General features: G+C 52.1%; 2 protein-coding genes across 2 annotated transcripts in view; both read left to right on the forward strand.

Annotated features, from left to right (window-relative positions):
• Positions 1–769: 769 nt before the first annotated feature.
• Positions 770–1,704, forward strand: LOC108864251 (EH domain-binding protein 1-like). The gene is made up of 4 exons (XM_018639493.1): positions 770–788; positions 1,027–1,234; positions 1,403–1,540; positions 1,680–1,704. The coding sequence occupies exons 1-4, from the start codon at positions 770–772 to the stop codon at positions 1,702–1,704; spliced, it is 390 nt and encodes a 129-aa protein (XP_018495009.1).
• Position 1,705: 1 nt separating this feature from the next.
• Positions 1,706–20,253, forward strand: part of LOC100906766 (EH domain-binding protein 1) — a 31,292-nt gene continuing 12,744 nt past the window's right edge. The window contains exons 1-3 of the mRNA XM_003737563.2: positions 1,706–1,834; positions 1,928–2,160; positions 11,101–11,140. Coding sequence (XP_003737611.2) covers positions 1,938–2,160; positions 11,101–11,140 — 263 coding nt within the window. The 5' untranslated portion in view covers positions 1,706–1,834; positions 1,928–1,937. The remainder of the gene's footprint in view (positions 1,835–1,927; positions 2,161–11,100; positions 11,141–20,253) is intronic.

Consider the following 20,253-nt stretch of genomic DNA (forward strand, 5'->3'; position numbering starts at 1 on the left):
ATCGAATTTTATTTCGGCCAATCAGAATGCATCAGCGTATCCAAGTGTCGGTCTTTCACTTCTTCAGCAGATACGCAGAGTAATAAGGGTATCCGCCATAGTATCCGTACGAGTATGGATGGCCGTAAGCATACGCATAGGCCGGATGGGCGCCGTAAGCGATGTATTGAGAGCTCACCACTGATATGAGAGCGACGAGGACGAGAAGAAGAGCGAATAGCTAGAAAAATATTCGCCATGACTTTCTGTTATGGTCTGCGTCGGGTTCGCACCTACTAAGGGTCCTGTCAATTCATCCGAATCACCCACCTGGGACGCGGAAGCTTTCATGGCAGACATGATGATTCCGTTCTCGGTCGCACTTCGGAAGCGATGATCGGAAAATATTTCTCGTTGCAATTTATACGGCACTTCTGAGGGAAGCAGATGGATCGGTTTGATTCAGGGCGCGGCGGTTCAGCGCCGAACTTCAGGATGGTTTTTCTGGCCGCTGAGAAAGAATCCGGTATACGGGATCCCAGATCGACGGATACGAATCCGGTATACGGATCCCAGTAGAGTCGAGCAGGGAGAGCTCGAAGGACTCCTCGATAGTCATGTGATTATCAGAAGGTTCAAACATGATCCTGTTCAGGTCAAGTCTGTCTGGAACTCGGACTCTGCGATCCCTACCGGTGAGAGACGGCCTTCGCTCCACGCCTCCGATGCGCTGTCGCTGCGTGGCTTCTTCAGCAGAATGCCACTAGGTGCATGCGAGATTGACTGCATAATGAACTTGCAAATTTTCGGTACTTCATCGGTGGTTTCCTTTTCTGATCAAAGACTCCCGAGAAAAATTTCCAGAAAAATCTCATGGTGGTCGCTGAGCATTCAACTGTTTAGAATTTGGTGACGAGGGCTAACCTGTCCTCTGCTTGGAGGCATCAGAGGAGCCCATCCTTTGACCTAAGGGTACTCGGAGCTCTCGGAGAAGTCTGTCCCCCGGTTTCTCAGGAAGTTTCTGAATGCCTAACTCTGAAATTTCAGGCGGGAATATGAGCTCCGTTTGGAAACGACTGCAGCGCGTCAACAAACGCGCTGCCAAATTCCAATTCATCTGCGTCTATCGAGAAATGGAAGTTGTGGCGACGAAGAAATGGAATCCTACGAAACTAAGCGTCGTCTTCACTCGACGCAACCGACGATACGCATCTACCCCGCTGCAATGGGTCAACTCCATAAGAGAGCCCTATCGGTGAGAACCTACGTGTGCGCCCAGTAGCGAGAAGATCTTCAGCGCCGACATCGTGATCCGAAGGCTCGATCGACTGGGAATGCTTGATTTCCCTCTGTTTGCTGACTCTCTCCGATCTCCCCGATTGGGTACCGTCGACTCTTAACATTCGACGGTGGATCCTTACAGGGGCTCAGTGCTTTGGGACGTCCCGGAAAACATCGAGACGAGAGTGACGTTGTTCAAGGATTCACGGAACAACGAGTATGAAGACAAAGAATGGCACTTCGTCATAGAAGACGTCAGCGAAAAGAGCGGGAAACGAAAGCAGGTACATACTAACCGAGAAGAGCAAGGATCTCTTATAATTCAAGCTTCGCAAGTAGCTCCAGGGAACACGGAGCCCTGTGTGGGGACTACAACAGTGGGAGCTTCGGAATCTCTGACATCTGTTCAATGTTCTCAGGTTGCAACTTGCGCCATCAATATGAAGGAGTACGCTAGAGCACAGCCATCTCAGTTCGACCTCCGGTTGAAGTTCAAGCCTCTGTCGGTCAAGTGCGGCGGGGCGGAACTGGTTCTCACAATTCACTCTAACTTTCTCTGCGAAGGAAAAGCCACGTGAGTTGGATATCCTATCGGATGACTCCTTCAAATAAGCTCGACCGGTCTCGATGATTCACCTAGTCATAATATCTAGACGATTATCTCCAGGGATGAAGACATGCAATCGGTGGCATCATTGATGTCCTTGCCTGGCCCGGTCGACGTAGCGAATTTGGACGACTTCGATGAAGTTCCTTCCCCCAACAACTCGCGAGTATCGTCACAGGGCTTGCAAGAAGTACAAATGAAGATCTCAGAATTGACCGGGAAGCTTAGCGAGTTGGCGGAAAAAGTCAATGATCCTCAATGCTCCCGTGACGTTACCGAGCCTCTCCGAGAAGGTAAGTGCAGTCAAGCATTCCCCAGCAATTTTCGGCCAGTAGTGAACTTAGACTTGCGGACTTGGCCGCTTCTGAACCAAGAGAGCGCGTCGTGCAGTCCCTCTCGCTCAAGCTGTTCCATCGCCGAATCAAAATCGCAGCGAGTTTCTGAGTCAAGCAAGATATCAGCTCGACAGAGCAGTCCCTGTGAGCACGAAAGAGATCTACTCGATTCCCAAAGCAACTTTCGGCGCAGCATGTATATTGTCTGCTGTCGGCTTACCCTAATACTCCGTGAAGCTCTGGGAGAGGGACTTCTTCGTCAAAGGGCTTGGATTGCTCGCAACATGAGGAATTGAGATTAGTTCTCTCTGGGGGAGTTGTTTTGGTAGCCTTTCAAAAAAGCTTTTGCCTAATACAATTCGACGTCAGAGTTCGAATATTAGGCTCGCTCCGCAACCCCTCCCAGCTCAGCTTCGTTCTCGAAGCCCGAGCTCCAAACTGATGCTGCGCCGCTCAGCTCACAGCCCGACTCGAATCAGAGTCGCCGTATCATGTAAAAACAGAGATCCGAGCCCCTTACGGAGTGGAAAGCCGTTGGTCAAGATATGACAGAAGTCGCTTGAGGATCCGGAATAAAGTTGAGCGCTATTAATGACCGGCCGAGGAATGCTTGCAAATGGCTGCTCGACTAGACAGTCGGGGAAACCGGGTTTCTGTTCGCTGCAGTGTGAGCTGGTCGAGGGCTATTTAACACGCGGGGCATCGGTCCCCCATACGAGGGAGGGGGGGAGGAGTGGTAACCTGTTGTTCGTCTCCGTGGGATTGAGGATTCGTATCTGTTCGTCTGTCGAGCCAATGCCTTCCCCACGAGTCTATCCTCAGTGCTCGCTGGAAATGAATAAACAGCTTGGCGGAGCACCGAGAGTGAGAGGCAGAGATGATATCCCGGGCGAGTAATCATTATTCAATTAGGAGCTCGATGTAAGCAGGTGAGGCTTGCTTCGATGCGTGGGGAACTTCCCACGGAGCCGCTGTTCGGGAATACAATCCTCGGGCCTGCGGAGGGAATCGTTGGGCATTGCCTGATAACAATCCTGCGTGTATCTACGTTATCCTTAGTAATTGCTCTCTGAACTCCTGAGAGGCTTCTATCCAATGCCGAGATTTCCTCGGGGACGCGTCCATCTTAGCCCGATACGGACGAACGAACGACTCTGATCCGCTGCTCCGACGGCTGTATCATATCGATACGAGTAGAAAGAAGTCTATTTATACTGTGCGCGTAAACCCGTGCTGAAACTCGCTGCTGTCGTTTTTACTCACATCGAAAGTTGTGGCGGTGAGTTAATAAACTGGAGACCGTGTTCACCCGATAGGCTGAACGGGTCGGGCTCGCGGTGTGTTGACTGATTAGCAGGACGCCTCGCGTTATATAAGCATAGGTTCCGCTGGGCTGGTGAGAGATTGCTCCTTTGCAGCCTGCGGAGCGCTTCGAAGTTTGAGCATATTCCGTTCCCTCGAGCATTCTCGCGGATGATGCGCGGGCTAATAATTGACGGAAACGAATGGATGACTTGCTCGGTGTGAATACATGACGGCCTCGCTTCGGGATCAAGTTCCGTCTCCTGGCACGACGATCGTCGTGGATGTTTCGATGCTCGCTCTCCTCACCGAGATTTCTAGGAGGCTTGAATACATTTGTAAGTACTCGGAGCGGCAGCGAATGACATCCCAAAAGCCCTATCTTCTTTGAATTGAGAGGACTTGATTTTCCTCGGAAAAAAAGCTCTCGAAATTCGATTATAAGCGCCTAAATGTGAGCTTTCCCCCGGGAAGGAGCGATCCCGATCAAGCACGGAGGAGGGGCGGGGAGAGAATCCGCCGAATTGAGCTGGTCGGATGATAGTCCGCGTGTCTGACTGAAGTTCGCAAAACTATTATCTTGCTACGTGAGGCATACAGGGCTCGGTAGCTTCCGCGGCTCCGTGTTCGTTGAGGGCGGCCCTCGCCTGAGCCACCCTCTCCTTTGAGGATCGTGGGGGTTGCCCACCAAAACATTCAGAGCACTTCGTGCGGCTACAGAGTAAGGGCGCACGACGTGCTTCTATGTGCGCGTTTTGTGGTGTGCTCCCCGATCCGACGCAGGAAACCTAGAGATAACACTTGTGTCCAGGGAAATCATTCCCCTTTGCATTAGAAGAGTTCAGCGCAGATTGTCGGGCCCTGACAGTGAGTTTAAACTTGGATCCCTAATTAGACAAAATCATCTGTTGCGTTTATCCATCATTTTGGCTTGGGTCGCTCGATTGGCTCATGTGGATCACGGAGCTGTATCGAATATCGATCGATGCCGTCGATATTTGGCCTAAAAAATCTAATAGATCGATTTCCAAGATAGCCGTAAACTCCCATTACCGACTTCTCCGTCGTCCGGTTGTGCTCGGCATAAATCCCCGCGGATCATAATCGTCGTTCGTGGAATTTTTCGTAATTCCTACCGACTCGAACTCTTTGTGTCGCTGGTCCGTCGCTTCGGGCGATCGCTCGATGAAGATTCGCCGACCCAAATCGGTCAGCAGAGGAGCATCACGCGCAATACGCACGGAAATCCATTTGTCAGACGATCCGTGGAATCGATCGAGTCAAAGTTACCCGGAGCGACATATTGACAGGCTAACAGGCTATTCTCGTGCGCAGCGTCATCCTCAGGCGCACTGCGTATTTTTGTTGGAAGAAGTTCGGAGCTACCATTAGGGTCAGTCCATTATTCTTGACAGTCACTTGCTTCACATCAACTGCCAAACAGTATCCACGCTCATTGATGGAAGAGCTCCTTTGGAGATCTCCGTATAGTGGGATGCCCCAGGTCAGAGTCTCCTCGACTCGCTAGTTTTCAATCCATGGGCTTTCTATCGCTCCGATAGCGAAGATTACTCGCAGGGCGCTTTCGAAGGCCCGAGATACTGACACGAGTGCGCCGCGCCGACGACTTCATCCGACAATTCTGATCGGGGATTAATATTCTGGGCGGTTCGAATTATAGATTCAGCAGTTTCTCGATCGGGCAGTTAAGAAAATGATTTCGGGCAGAAATTTCACAAATTCGGCAGTTTTATTACTTAGGACTAGCAGTCTTTTTTTCAATTCGTACAAGTTTATTTTACAAAGCTGGCAGTTATTCACGAGGAGTCGGGCAGTCTTCGACAACGAGACTGGCAGTTAGATTTGCAAGGAGAGAAGCTCATACTTCTTCTACCCTAGTCGACGAGGAGAGCGCGAGTTGCCCTCCTCGGTCTACCTGGCTTCCGTTTCTGACCCAGAGGAATCTGCTTAGCTTCGGGTGGCGGCGTGGCGGGCGGACTAGCTGCCGACGAATAGCCATACCGAGAGCGTGCTTGCATTTGTATTCCTTGAGAAAGCATGGACAGGAGCAGCGCGCCTCCTTCCACTCCTCACCTGTCATTCTAACGACCCAGGCCGAGGAAGCATGCCTCTGGAAGTTGTCGAAACTCCCCCATTCGCTCTCTCTGGCGGGGAATTCAAAGTCGAAACCCCTCCCCTAACGCAAAAATTACCGCTGATCCAATAAGGAAGACTGCCACTCGAATAAAGCTGCCTGCTCCCTCCATGGAGAAGCAGCACAAAGCGAGTTGAAGTCTGCCCCTGCTTAAAGAGAACTGCCCTTCTTCTAATCATCGCCGCCGATTCTATACTGCCGCTTGGAAAGCTGCTAAGTCTATAAATTAGTTGGCAAGTCGGTAAAATAACTGCTGATCGATATCAGAAGATCAGCCGAAATATTTAAAAAAATCTGCCGGTTAAAATACAAGCCATTCTGATCCGCTCCATCAGACTCGTAGTTTTCTTTTTGAATGATAATGACGTGTGTGATTGTATCTTCCGTCGGCCTCGAGCTGTATCTGGTGATCTCGAGCTCCGTTGTAATCGGGACATCTGCAGACTGCAGTAATCCGCCTGGAAAATTTATCGTTCCAATTACTGAGGGGGGAGGAAGGGCTCTCTTCCAGAATCGCATACTCGGCGCTAACTCGATTCTCCCAAGTGAGTTTCTCGACGCGAGTGAGCCCCGGGTCTGGACGATGTCGGCCGCTGAGCGAGATTATTCCAACAATGGTTCTGAATGGGCGATAAGAGTTTAGAAACTAATCGAGTGATGGGCTCTGAAGAGCCTCTCACATGCAAATGCTCCCCATCGTCTCTGCGCAGAACCCTGATTGAAGTGTGTCCCTCTCTGGACGTTTCCGCTCGACTGCAAACCTCGGTTGGAGATTACTAGTGCTGGACTTCTTTTCGGATCATACATCGCTCTTTCACTACGAGTCCGTCAAGTGGCAGTTCCATCACCAAGACCCAATTCACAGGGACTAGAGACTAGAGAGACGATTGATCGACAAGGATGCGTATCCGCACGATTGAGAGGAGGATTCTCTGAGAGCAGAGGACTCGATCCTTTCGTCTCCGAGCGAATTCACGGTTTTCCGTAAAATTGCTTCGGGTCGCAGCGGTTCAAGCGGAAGATATAATTCTCAGAGGAGAGGGAAATGCGTTTTGCCTCTGGAGTGCGAAACCTAGATGATGAAGCGAATCGGAGAAGATGAAGGCGAGCATAAGCTACTGAACTCCGCGTGGAAGTTTAAACGAGTCTCCCGAGGAGTTGCTTCGTCTAAAAAAGTCTCATTGGCATTCACAGTCGACCACTGCGTCTGGGAGGTTGGGCCGACCGGGGCGAAGGTGGTCTCCGCGCGGAGAACTGGGGCCTCGGTGCTCTTATTTCTCCTTGCTGTACTCGTTCCGCGGGCCGCGTTGCTGACCGTGCACAGTGGACGCCCACCCGCGTACCTGCTCCCGCCGTCTATGCAACACTTGCCCGCGGCTTATTTATGCTAACTCGATTCGAGTACCAGTCAGTCACTCAGTCCGCTAGCCAGGTTGGTTTCCCGCTCCTGTTCTCTCTCTGGAAAGCTTGCGCTTCTCACCTTCCTGACTTTCTCTCATCATGTCCGTTGGAAAAGAGGAAACCGCGAGGAAGTCGTCTGCGCATCTATCGTCTCTCCGAACGGGGGTCCGGTTGACAATGAATTGAGTGACGCAACTCTCTTTTCGAAACTAGAGGCTCCAGCGCATTCCAGCGTGTGGCATCCTCAAAGAGGAATGCAATGCTGGTCAGCTCACTCGTTCTTCTGCTGTCTTGCCCGGGAGAAGGAAAAAACCGACGACGACGTCAACAACGGAAACAACAGTGCTGCCTGTAGAGGGGCCGACGCTTAAGCTGAAATGTGATGACTCCCAGCCTTTTTCAATAAGTCAGACAGGAACAAATGGCTTGCAGACAAGTAGGGGAGGAGCGTGAGAGCAACATAAATAGTGATAACGAGGGACGAAGGCCGGCTGGAGAAATTTCGCATTTTGCGAGGACGGTGTAAGTTTTTTTCCGACCGCGTTTGGGGAAATTTACTCTTCGACACGCGCTATTTGAAGCTGCCTCAAAGGCTGCCCGTGAATTTATAGTCCGTGGAAGGAGACGGAATGCGGAATGGCCAGTGATAAATCAGAACGCGTTGTCTTGGGGCAGCTCGTTCGCGTGAGTGCGGAAAGAAATTCCCACTACTGACTACCATCCACCCACTCACCCCACCCACCCATCCATCCGAGCTCATCCCCAACTCGAGCGAAACCCCAGCGCTCAGCCGCTATCGTCCCGCAACGCCCCCGTCTCGCATCCACGGTAGAAGTGGATGACCAAGATAGGGAAGCAGTAGATAGGGGGAATGAGCAGAGGAATAAGGAATAAAAAAAAGACGAATCGCCCCGAGATTTCCTCCGCTGAAAGGCGCAATTTGCTCGTTCGCGTCGAAACAGCGAATGGCTATCTTCAAGGAACGTCTCTTCTTATCATAAGCTCACGGCGCCGCGCCATGCGCGAGATGTTTTTTTTTCATGGCGTGTCGTTGTTTTCTCTCTATTCTGGCGGATGAGGAGCGCGCAGAGGGAAAGAATGGATACACAGTGTGTGTTTGAATGTCGTACTGACTAGAGTCGAGATGAGGTCATGAAGATCCTCTGGGCTCTAGTCGGGAGTCTTGACCGACATCGCACAGCGACCTCCGGGAGGGAAGAGTCGCGGCAATGCAAAGTCGACTCCGTGAATGGTTTCTCGCTCAGCTGGTCCTCAGTCATGGTAGCTACCGTTGTTATTGTCGACGTTTCCCACGTCTCTTCGTATATCCTGCTCGCTCCCGTCCTTTCTTCGTGTTCCTCCATGGAGGGAACATGCAGCCGTCTCCAGGTTCTGAGACGAAACACATGTCTCGAAGGGAGACCGGCATGCATCTACCTCATGCAAAGAGCGGCGAAACTCGCCACGGATGTCGGTTCCAATCCTGTCGAGCTGCTCGACCGGGCGGCGTCATCATGGGAAGCGAAATCTGCGATTTAGGCGAAAGTCGGCATCTTACCCCTCGTACGAGCGATCATAATCATCTTCCGCGAACTGCGATCGGAGCCTTTAGTTCCTCCAGACTTGTTTGTAGAGCGATAAGTGGGCATAAGGAAGTCTGACGAGGCTTTCCGGAAATCCTCCCGGGAAACGTTACAAACTGCAAGATCTTCCCTCGACAAGAGATTGATTTTCGGTAGGTCAGCTTCCCCGGCCCGGGAGGGCTCCTCGAGCGATGTGATTAGGAATGGGAAGCCGTATCGACTCGTTCCAGACTTGGACGTATTGAAGAATTCCGTCATCTTCCCTGGAGGCCACGAGAGCGGGAGCTTTTCAATAGCCATACCGACTCTATGCCGCCTTCCCCCTCGCAGCGAAATTATCTGCAGTCAGCGATAGTCATTGTCATAAGTGGAGGAGTCGAGCTGCAGCAGCAGCAGCAGCGAGTTTTTGTACGGGCGGATTCCCTTCTCCGAGGTATTCTTAATTCTTAATTCAAAGTCGAGAGGTTTCATTGTCACAGCACACCGCGCCCAGAGGATTCTGCTGGATATCGGCAAAAAAGCTTCGCTCGCGATGCTTGAGCCTTGAGCTCCATTGGGTGATATTATTGGTACTACCGTGTACCGTCGGGTCCTTCTGCTGAATTCAGACAAATAGCGGGGGATTCCCGGGATCTCCAACGGAAATACCGTTCCTCGCTCCAAGGATTCTTTCCGTGGAGGAGTTCTCCTCAGTCAAGTTCAGGAATTGCGCAGCTCGCTTGAGTCGCAAGGGCAGCGGCCATGAGACAATCCTATGAATTGAAAGGGAATCTAGGTGTTTCCAGACCTGGTGACAGGAAGACAGACGGCTCCGAATTGCGGAACAGATGCCGCTGCTGACTCGGATCCCCAACTGGCGCGAGCCACTACCTCCACCACTAACACCAGCAATATCCGCAAAGGCTCTTGGTGTGAACTTGTAAGAGGTCGGCTTTCCTTGCTATTGCTCTTGTCTCCTGTATCGCCGTCGTTGTCGTCATCGCGGTCCCCCACACGTTGCTTGTCGAGGCCTCTGTTCGCCACCCACGGGCCGTCGATGTTGCAGCTGTTGGCTGCTGCAGCTCCTGTCGTCATTTACTCGGCGGCGATCGGCGTTGCAGGTAGCTGCGGGGCCGCCGCCGCCGACAAACAAACCGAACCGGGCTCGCTGGCGGGAGAACGGGCGAGCAGGGTGGCCGCTGCTGGAATTCCTCGACCCAAAAGGGTCCAAGTGTGTGGCAGGCAGTTCTTCAATCTCTTTGATTTCACGCCCCAATGGCGATTATTTGTTTTGGCTGACTGGCGGGCCCAACTTGTTTCTGCCCTAATGGAGCCGACGTGCTTCAAGCGGAGATTTTCTCTTGGCGCGCTGTAATGGTTTCCAGAGGTTACGCTTTAGTCAATCTCTCGGCCTATGTTTCCGCTCAGAGCTCAGCTCGAGCTCCTACCCATATTCAGATATTTTCCTGTCGAATGAAGGATCAGAAACAGCACGCGAACACTTTTGGCGAATTAGGGAATAAAATCAAGAAAAACTCGAGATACAGACAAGCGGAAAGAGAGCTCGCTATTTCATCAAGCCGGACACGGAGTCCGGGACATCTGGGAGAGCGGGGACGTATCTAGCGAGTTGCAGACAAGGAACGTCCTGGGACCGGCCGACGTACCTGCCGAGAGACCGGCTGGCTGGCTGGCTGGCTGGCTTGCTGCGAGTCTCATTGTTCCCGGTCGCGGCACTGCATACCCTCAGGAGTTTCCGGGCGTTGCGTCTGAATGCACAGCTGCTTATGAAAGTGCATTGGGGGGATGCAGAAACGGTGGATGGTTGAGTGGGTGGATAGGTAGGTAGGTGGGGTGGGCAAGCTCAGAGGAAGGAATGCTGAGCTCTCTACATACATAGGCTCCGCTCATGCAATGCGCGGGAAGCACCTGAAGCAAAAGGAACCGGGTAACGAGCGATGCACAGCGCGACGGAAGTGAGCGGCAGAGGAACCCGAGGAAAGGAGCATCTGACGAAAAGGGATTTACCGGTAATTTATGAACTCGGTCGTGCCAACATGACAATGGAGGGGACTGTTGACAAGCACATTGCTCCAATGCTGTGTTGCAAACGTCGGCGCCGCGACGGTCGGGGGAGTTTCTCCGCCCCGAACTTCTATGAGAAGCGCAAACGGCAAGGCTTTCATGAAGACCGCCGCGCCGCCGCACAAAAAAGGGGTCATCATCATGGAAGTCTGAATTCGACGAAGAACGTCGAGCGAGGAGAAACGGAGAGACGCGGAAAACCGGAAAACACCACATTTTAAGCGAGAAATTCGATGTATTTCCCCGCGATGCCCACCCCGGGGGCGTCGCTCTCACTGAGATTCGGAATCGTCCGTCTTATGTTTCCGATTTCATCCCTCACGGAACTTTATTCAAAATCTTCCGCAAAATTAATGTTGTCCATGGACTCACCGCAGCTATGCTTGGTTCCAGATACGCAAGAGACTGAGGTAGCTGCATCGTCTTCAGAAAGGCAAGTGGAGTGGGGCATAGTGGGAAATGCAGTTGCATGGGTTTCAGATCGAGAATCCGACGGAAAAAAACACGTGTACTCTCACCACCCTCGTTGGGCAGGTTCGGAATATTTTTGCATGATTTTAAGCTTAACTCATTCGAGGGCGCCAAGTATGCAAACTAGGCCGAAAGCTCCTGAATAAATGAATCCACTCAGGCCTTCGGGTCGAGGGGCGAAACCCCTCGGGCTAGCTGACTGGCTGGCTCAATTGACGAACCCCTTCGTGAAACTAATTATTTTAGATGCTGTCAGCTTTTTGATTGCCGAAAAACTCATACATGTAATCAAGCTCCCGCCGTAGTGGAGTTTTGGCGAGCTTGTTGAAGGTTCTTTTTGCAGAGAGTTTCATCTCCGTGTTCCATGAACTTGACTGAGAATTCAATCACGAGCCTCCTCGGACAGGTGGTAAAGCTCCGAACTCCGCTGTTGAGATCCGTACTTCGTGTTGAGATCAGCTGCGCGAGGCGTTAGAACTTCCTGAACCATTCGGCTGATTGCGTCGGATGTTCCTTCATCTCGAAAGGAATCATCCGGATCTAAGCGAGAAATTCGAACTCCGAGTGAGATATGCTCTTCGCCCTGGAAATGAGAGCCCCGAATGAGGGGGAAGCTCGGAATGGGAAGAATGGAATGAAGGGACCCGGGTTCGAGAAGCGCAAGATGCTGGGCAGGTTGAGAATCCGGAGCCGGTTCTGTCGATCAAACGCTCGTTCGTATGCCTGGCTGTGTTATTAAATAAGACGGAGCGAACATTGGATTTTTATGCGGAAAAATTTTCTCGTACGGCGCGGTATCTGTGTTCGTTTCCATTCCCTGTCAGGACGGGCACTCGACTGGCTTTAGGAATATTCTCTCAAATCCTCCACACACGATATTTTCATCGGTCCCTAGCACATACTATTCCTGCCGCTGCTGTCTCCGGACGCCCGTCCGCCCTCGCTTGGCTCGGACTTTTCTCGTCAAGCAACCCCTGCGAAATTAGAATCCTGAGCTCGACCATTCCGCTGACTTACAGGCCTCTGCCATGCTCTTTATCATTGTGAAGGAGAAAACCGTCGAAGAGTCTCGACGAGAAGTTGAGTGTTGTAGAGGCGGAAATTTTCGCTACACGGGTATCCGTAGCCACCGAGTTCGGAGCAAGCATTTCGAACCTACCTCATCTTAAAATCAGTCTGCGGATGACATCTGCTTTCGTTGTCGGGCTCGTGCCGTGGAGGAAGGAGTTCACGTGTATAGGTCGGGTTCATGCAAATCTTACTTAGCCACTCGCAAGTCGCAATATTGAAGCTGTCAACGATGTTGTTGGGACGCTCTCATTGGCAGCTTGCATCCTTGCCACATATTGGAAGTCGGTCGCGTGTTCGCTCGATAGCGACTCTGTTGTTATCGTATCGAGGAGATCGTTGAAGTTGTTCTGCGGCTGGAGATTCTCTGAAAGCCCCGCCTCGTTCTCCCGCATATTCTTCCATCCATCTTCATCTTCGCTCCCTCCGGGCTCCGTGCTCATCGCATGCTTAGATGGAAACGACCAGAAAAATATGAGTTCGAAGCGTTTATCCATTCCTCTCGTCCCAACTCCTCCTATTTTCTGCATCGCCTGCAGACGAGGTGACCATGAGCTTCCGAGGGAAAGATCTCACCTTACGCGGGGATCTTCTTCATTTCTTGTCGGACACTTATAAGTTCGTAGACCCTTCTCAACTTTGCGGTCGACTGCCAGCCCGACCGCCCGTCCGTCCGGCAAGCGAGCCCGCTGCGGGTCGGGTTCGTTCCCCGTACCGGGTGTTCCCCTATGCAGAGCAAACTTTTGCTCCAAGAGTTGTTTCCATTGTAATGGCCGACAGCTTCTCAGGGGCGCTTTCCTGCGTGTTACACGCATCATTTCATTGCTGCTTCCACTGCTGTTACCGTCGTCTACGAGGGAAATAGGTCGAGTCGTAATCGCCGTCGCTGCCATTCATGTCGCGGCTAGCCGAAGGTTTCAGGAAAAGAGTCACTTGTACTCATGGCGTGTCCTGCCTCACGGGACTGCCGACTGCGGTAAGCCAAGCAGCTACCGTAGTCATCGGGCCGTTGTACTCACCGGAGAGTCGGTTCACCAACACGAGGAGGGACCCACACAAAAGGAGTTAATTAATTAATCCCTGCGAATTGGTCCAATGGAAACCCGAGGTAATCCTGGGAGACAATCGAAGCCGACGTCTTGAGCGACGAATGTCCCGAGATCGGCCTCCTAGCTGTCTCATCTTATTGAACAACAACAATAAGAGAGTCGACTCCTTAGATAGCTCAACTGGGTTGCCCTCTCGACGAGACTTCGGAGTTCACCAAACGAGGCTCCATCCTAAGGCTTTAGTATCGTCGTAGACAAAGAGTTACTCTGTAACAGACACTCGCATAGAAACCACGAGTAACTCGTAAAATTCGTTAACAAAACGGAAAGCTTTCTCAGGGACAATTATTCTTACGTAGGTCCTAAATAGAGAACACCTGCTCGCAGCGTACAGAGCTTGAGCTCGCCTCCCAACAGCGAGTAGCTGTGTTACGAAACTTGATGCAAAAGAGTGAACTCCACCGATCTCGCGTTATCAGCACGGCAATAGCCCGTCATACTACGCGGCTGAAATCGACCGTTGGAAAAAAGCACATATATGATCGATTCGAGTAGGAAGCCCGACAATCGTTCCTTCGGCTAAGCAGACTCCGGATCGTACCGACCGAGGGAAGGACTTTTAAGCATTGAATATGTAGTGAATAAGACGACAGGAGGATTCTACCTGCAGCGACGCTTCCGCCAATCGAGAATGATGACGCGTTTCCTCACTTCTCGATTGAAATTGATTGCCCGGAGCTTTCGGGATTCGGAAAAATATTCGGAGCGGAAAGAAGTTCGAAGAAGATTTCCCTCACCGAGAATCTTCCGCACTGATCGCTTGACATTAGCCATGCATGCGGGCGTCCACTCAATCACCGCCACTTGTCCGTCATAGTCATGAGGTCTCTTCAGCCTCAGTCACGCATACGTCATACACTTTCTCGCCCTACCCTTTCTTGGATGACAACCTCGAGCGGTCCGGGGTGTGGGTGCCCGTCGGCGGTGCCGGGCGTGTTCGGTATTGTTTCCGATGGAAGCTGGTACGAGCCCGTCCGTAAGTGCATGCTCGCGTGGAAGAACACTCTGTGCAGCTCTGAAGCAACTCGTGACGTTGACCTGTGCCGGTGCCCGAAGCTGCCATCGTCCCTTTTTCAAAACGCGATGCGACGCCTCCCGGAGCTTGAGGGACGACATTCTCTGCACTTGAAGATGACTGTGGAGGGGAGCCTTCGAAGGTGGAAATCTCGCGATGTTCACTCGTTTTCCGGTGTGGGCCGAAAGTTCTCGCGGGGGCCTGCGTTTTCCATCTGAAAAGTGTCCCACGTGTGTGACGACGTATAATCTGCCGATCGGGATAGATTGCGTGACCGGCGCTCATCCTGCTTTAGAGGGGAGAGGGTTCGTGAGAGGAAATTCTGCGGAAAGCGCGTGAGCAGCACTCTGCGATAAGCGGTCGACGAGCTAATCGGAACCTTACCATCCGTGTTACGGCTGAAAATCGCTGAAACTATGACGCTGCGAGAGGACGGTCGGACTGCTGGAAAATGGTCGCTTCGACAAAAGCTGCGCTCCGCAGCAGCTTTCTCCTTTCTTGACTTTGACTGACGGTCGTCTGACGGCCTGAATGCTGATATTCCGATCGCTGTGGATTCGCGACTTGTTGTCGGTCCTGGGGTGTGAGGGATGAGAATAATGCGACAGCAATGGAGCCGTTCGAGCGGAAACGAAAGATTGCGCACCATTTCAAGTGGAAGACGTTTTTAATTTGTTGCGTTTTTATCTCTTATCCCTCACTGGCACTGCGATCTTTCTCGAGAACGCGCTCCGCGTCGCTCTGTTAATGGACGCAACGGAAGCAAAGTCGGAGTTGGGGGGCATCGAGACAGGAAACGCGTCTAGTCGCGACCAAGTCAATCATCGTCTGTTCGCCGATCCATTACGGAAGAGACTTTTTTACTAATTAAGCTCAAGCCGAATAATAAGTGACGAGAAGATAGCCCTAGTCAGCAAGTCAGGAAACAGCACAAATGGAAGACGTGACATAGCGCTTCACACTCGCCCGATGGAGACGAAGAAAGAAACGTGGACAAGCAGCGCTCAAGCGCCCGTAGACTCAAGCGGGGGGTACTTTTTCATTAGCTCCTCGCTTCTCTCTTGGAGCATTGTCTCACTCCTTCGCCTGTAGGAGAACCGTAAGAACTCGTATGTCGCGTTCTCGGCCAGGCTCGAGAATCAATACTCAGTCGCCTGTTGGCCGACACGGCGCCGGCGGCTGCATACTCCAGCTAGCCTCGAAGTGACAGGGAAGAGAAAAACCGCGCGGTCCAGGCCGAGAGAAGGAAAGACGTCGAAGTACCGAGTGGAAGAAATCCCTAGATTACACTTCTCCGAGCCGGTCGAAATCAGAGTTTTACGGCACTTGGTCACGCACATACTCGGGGCGGGTCCTAGGGTAAGAAGGAACGACCGAATCACCGAAACCACTTGAGGATTTCGTTCCCTGACGCTGTCGTGGGAATACGAAACTTGTAGCGAGTTCAAACAAACCCGCAATCACCATCGGATCGGACGTGCAGCGAACAATTCAAGGATCCATCCGGAAGAACGAATGGACCTCGACCTCTCGACGTCATACGGAGTGGACATACAGAGTGGTCGTCGCGGATAGCTCATCGATGCCCGGACTCACGGAGATCTTTTATGAGGCACGAGGTCAGTCAATTGAGGGGAACGTTACTGTCGTCTGCCTTCTGCCGGAAGACCCTTGCGCGAAGTGGGTTCTCTTGTATGGGATGCTTCAAACCCGATCTGGGTCGACCTGGAGCTTCGGAACCAATCAAGTCCCATCCGCTTCGCTGGATTCCTGCCAGGTCGGTGCGAGTTTCGAGCATTGCTCCGACCCCTCTCGCAAACAATACTCGCCCTGGCGGAAGTCGTCTCCTGGTGGATGATGAGCTTCCGCCTGGCGAAACGAAACGATGTTGCGCTTGCGTGGAGTCAAAAAGTCCGCCGGTGTCGACGATTCGATCAGAGGGAAAAGTTCGCACATTACTCTGGAATGGGCGGACCTTTGTCGGAGCGGTACGGGAATCTCTCAAAGGTTTCGATTGGCTTTCGCAAAACGGTATCACTATACACTTCTCCCGAAGTGGTGCAGTTGCAGCAGCCTCGAGTCGCTGGGGCTGTAGCGGCTGAAGCTGGCTTGAAATAGTTTTTCGATAACATTTTTTATTACATCGAAAAGCCATCTAGATCCGACCGATGCCTTGCAAACACTCCGGTCCGTTCAGCCGCTAAAAAACTCAAGTTCGGCCGCCCCCGCCATTGATTCTGCGTGTTGTTGTACCGGACGCTGTGCTCCCCGTCGCGAGAGAGGATATCCGACTCGAAAAAATCTCCATTAGGTTCAGGGAGAAGTGAAAATAAGACACGTAGTACACCAGTGGGGAAGTAAAGGACGAGTGTAGAAGATCTGACCGGGGTTCGAAGAAGTTGGTCCCCTCTCACTCCTATGTTCGATTTTCATCAAAATAATTGATCGCGTGCCCACAAAACCATTTATTTTCACGTTTTCGGCGTGAGCTTTTGTCGCGGTAGCCGGGGATGGCAGATCAGAAAGACATATAAGCGAAGCCAGTGATTACGGGCGATTTTCCCGATACGGTCAAGCTCACGTGTATGCTCCGGCGATCGAAAAATCATCCCGAAGAACGACACTAGATCACCGGAAGCGCTCGGCGGGTCGTCGCGATTTGCCTCCACGAGAAATCGGCTGCCTTATTAGAGGGTAATTTGCGAAAATACATAGAAAATACGCGCTCGGTCTGAAAGATATGTATTTCGTATCGTTCCTGCTTCTTTATCATGTTTATTATCAAGCAGTCTGCGAGCGGTGTTCTCTAGGGACTACGTACCGTGGCCGATGTCGCCGGAGAATGAGCCGCTGTCGAGAGAAAGATGTTCACACGAAAACGAAGCGGGCGGACGAGCGAACCACCCCGGGGCCGAGCAGCAGTCGACGACCCGCGAACCCGGCGGCCCCCTCGGCATATAAAGTCTCTCGGGTGTCGTAGACATGGGCTACCTTTGGCTGAGCGAATGAATTTATATTAGTTACTCACAGATATACCCGAGCCAAACAAAAGTAGGAGGCACACGCGAAACGTCAACTCGACACTGGAGCACTGGCGTATATTTCCGAGAAGAACATTCCTCGCCGAATGAGTTGGCATCCCCCGGTATAAAAGCCGATGTCTGGCCAGAGAGATGGTACAACCTTCGGTCTTCAGGATTCTAGATGCTCGCTTGAAGAACTCTACTGTAAATCAGACCATCGTGATGACGTTGTAGAAAAAAGTTCAAGGTTTCGATTGGGAAACCTTTTTCTTTCTCTCAATCTGAGTTCCCTGTGTCAGCAACTGGGACTCTCCACCGACACTTTCGAATTTAGATTCCCCCCTCGAAGTGAACGAATCGCTCGGTCGCGGCTCAAGACTCGAGAATCTCTCTCACCCACTCAGCTAAGCAGCCGAATTCAGCGTCTGAAAGACTCATACGTATCTAGAGCTCGACATTGTTGATCACAGCCGGGCCCCTGCTTTTCTCGCATCTGCGAGCTGCGGGTCAGATTGCCTCGGTGGGGAGTGTTGTTAATTATGTAAGTGCTGCGGTTCTGCACTCTCAGGTTGCAGTAGCCAGCGCAGCTGCAACCGCCGCGTTAGTACTCCGCGTCGACGTCACGCTCGCTGCTGACTGCGGGCTCTGAGAGCGAGAGGAAGACACCGAGGAAAAGATGCCGAATCTCCCTCTCTCGTGACGTGTCCCTTCCAATATGAGAAGAAAACGCGCTCTCGAGTCTGGTGCTCGAGAGAGCTCAAATCATTATTTGTTCCCTCCGCGGCCGCCCAGACACGCTATGGGATGCAAGCAGATGTAGGCAGTTAATTTCTCCGTTACTGAGCGAGCGAGTCTGTTCCCATCGACGACAACGTAACAGGGGCGAACCGCTATTGCGGAAGCCTGTGGGAGTGTGCATTGGGCACTATCAAAAGTTTATATTGTTATTTTCGTGTTTATGGGCTTCACTGGTTCGCTCGCTCATGATGTGAGCAGACTCGGAAGCTCTTCCATTCATCTATTCCTATAGCTTCGCATCGATGCCATGTAGGAACAGTTGAATGTATTTTGACCACCTTCGCAGACTCGATCGATTTCTCTTGGGGAATGGGGAATCACCCTCACGACGATCGCCATCTCTCTAAATGATTGAGTCGTATATCGCGATTGGGATGATCCCTCCTATCGATATGATTGTCGGAGTCCATTCTCTCGTTCAGAATGCGGAATTATTGACCGCGCTGTAATGTGTAACGATGCGGCTCCGATGTTATGCTGGTAACAGCGTGCCATGACTCGGAGCTATCATGCCGAGCAGGCACGTAATCCACGCTAATGTTAGTGGGAGTAGGTTAGCAAGCCGTTTTTCCCTCGCACTTATCTAGGAGAAGCGCTGTTACGAAACAACCAGCGACTGAACAAACAAACAAACCCACCAATCCACTGTGTAAGTGAAGCCCAAAGGTACCAGGGGACGAGGATCACCACAATACGAACACGAAAGGAACATCATGGCTTCCTCCGAATGTGGGCTCTCACCCCGACGCTTAGTTCTCGTGGTCGGGAGATGAACTGACGCTTAGGGGATTATTTCGTGATATTTTCCCCAGTCCTCTCCCCAAACCTTTTTCCTGAGCGAGGATATCCGATCTGCGAGATTCAAACCGCAACATTTATTCTTCCTTCCTCCTGCAGCGTTCGACTGTCGATTAGAGAATTTATGAGTCTGCAAGATGAATGAGATTTCTATTCCGGGAGACGGAAATTCGGAACGTATCGGAATGAATCGGAACACTTGGGAGAGGGCAGGAGGTTAACGATGGGAGCGCGCCACTAACCATGCAGAATGAGGAACAAATGTCGAGAGGGGAAGGAACTAAGTCCCGACCGGAGCGATGTGAACGGCAAGACAATTTGCTAATTGTAATCCATGTCCTGCTCACATTCATTTGTCTACGGGCTCGATCCAGGAGCAGAACATTTGCTTCTGGGAGATTCCATTGTGATACTCGACCCGCTGCGAAGTCTCTCCTCGACCTTACGGGAGCAGCTATCAATCGGCGACGCAGCACCATCGAGAGGGGAAGACACCCATCCCGAGCAGCTTCTGGGTAGCCAAACGGGCTCGCCCGCGGGATGGGCCGTCGTCGCTGGTGGTTTTGTCTCTCCTGATGGAAGAAGTGATCCTTGGAATAGGAAGGGAGAATGAGAACTTGGGGGTGAGGTTATCCCGCTCGACGGCCCGCTACTGTCAAAGGACAAAATAGCCGGCAAACGGCGAGGAAGCGCAGGCTAATTCCAAGATACCATCCCGATCACGTTCTCCGTCGAGACGACGTCTCAGAGATTCGCCGTCGCCACCGCTTCCTCTTCCGCCGGAGATTCCCGCTGTACGCGGAGACGAGATGGAAGTTACGTCATAACATTGTCGAAAGATGAAGACCCATGGTTGAATGGGGAAGAGTGGTGGGGGGGGGCAGCCGGAGAAGTGAAGGCTCTGGAAACAAACGGTGGTGGCTACGCGAGCGCCGAGTGGAGCAGGGAGCCGACGAGGGGCTAAGATAAATGGCGTCAAGATTTGAACGTGGGAACAAAACGGCGAAATGGAGGGTCGCTCCTCGACTGCCTCCCTCCCCGCTCGACGACCGAGAAGGGTGCGAGGGCCAGCCGACCCACGGCGGCCGAGTGGCGGAGTAACGAGGGAGGAATCTCGAAAAAGAGAAGCAGAAGTCATCGTTGAGAATGTCGGGAGAGCCTCCGGCGTCCGACGAAATAGACGTGGGATCTGTATTCATTCGGCTCCACTCAAGCCTAAAGGTCGTTTCCGCCGCTCCGTCTTCGAATTCCCCTCGTTCAGCTC

Source organism: Galendromus occidentalis, unplaced genomic scaffold (genome assembly GCF_000255335.2).
Source record: "Galendromus occidentalis unplaced genomic scaffold, Mocc_1.1 scf7180000075579, whole genome shotgun sequence".
Classification (NCBI taxonomy): Eukaryota; Metazoa; Arthropoda; class Arachnida; order Mesostigmata; family Phytoseiidae; genus Galendromus; species Galendromus occidentalis.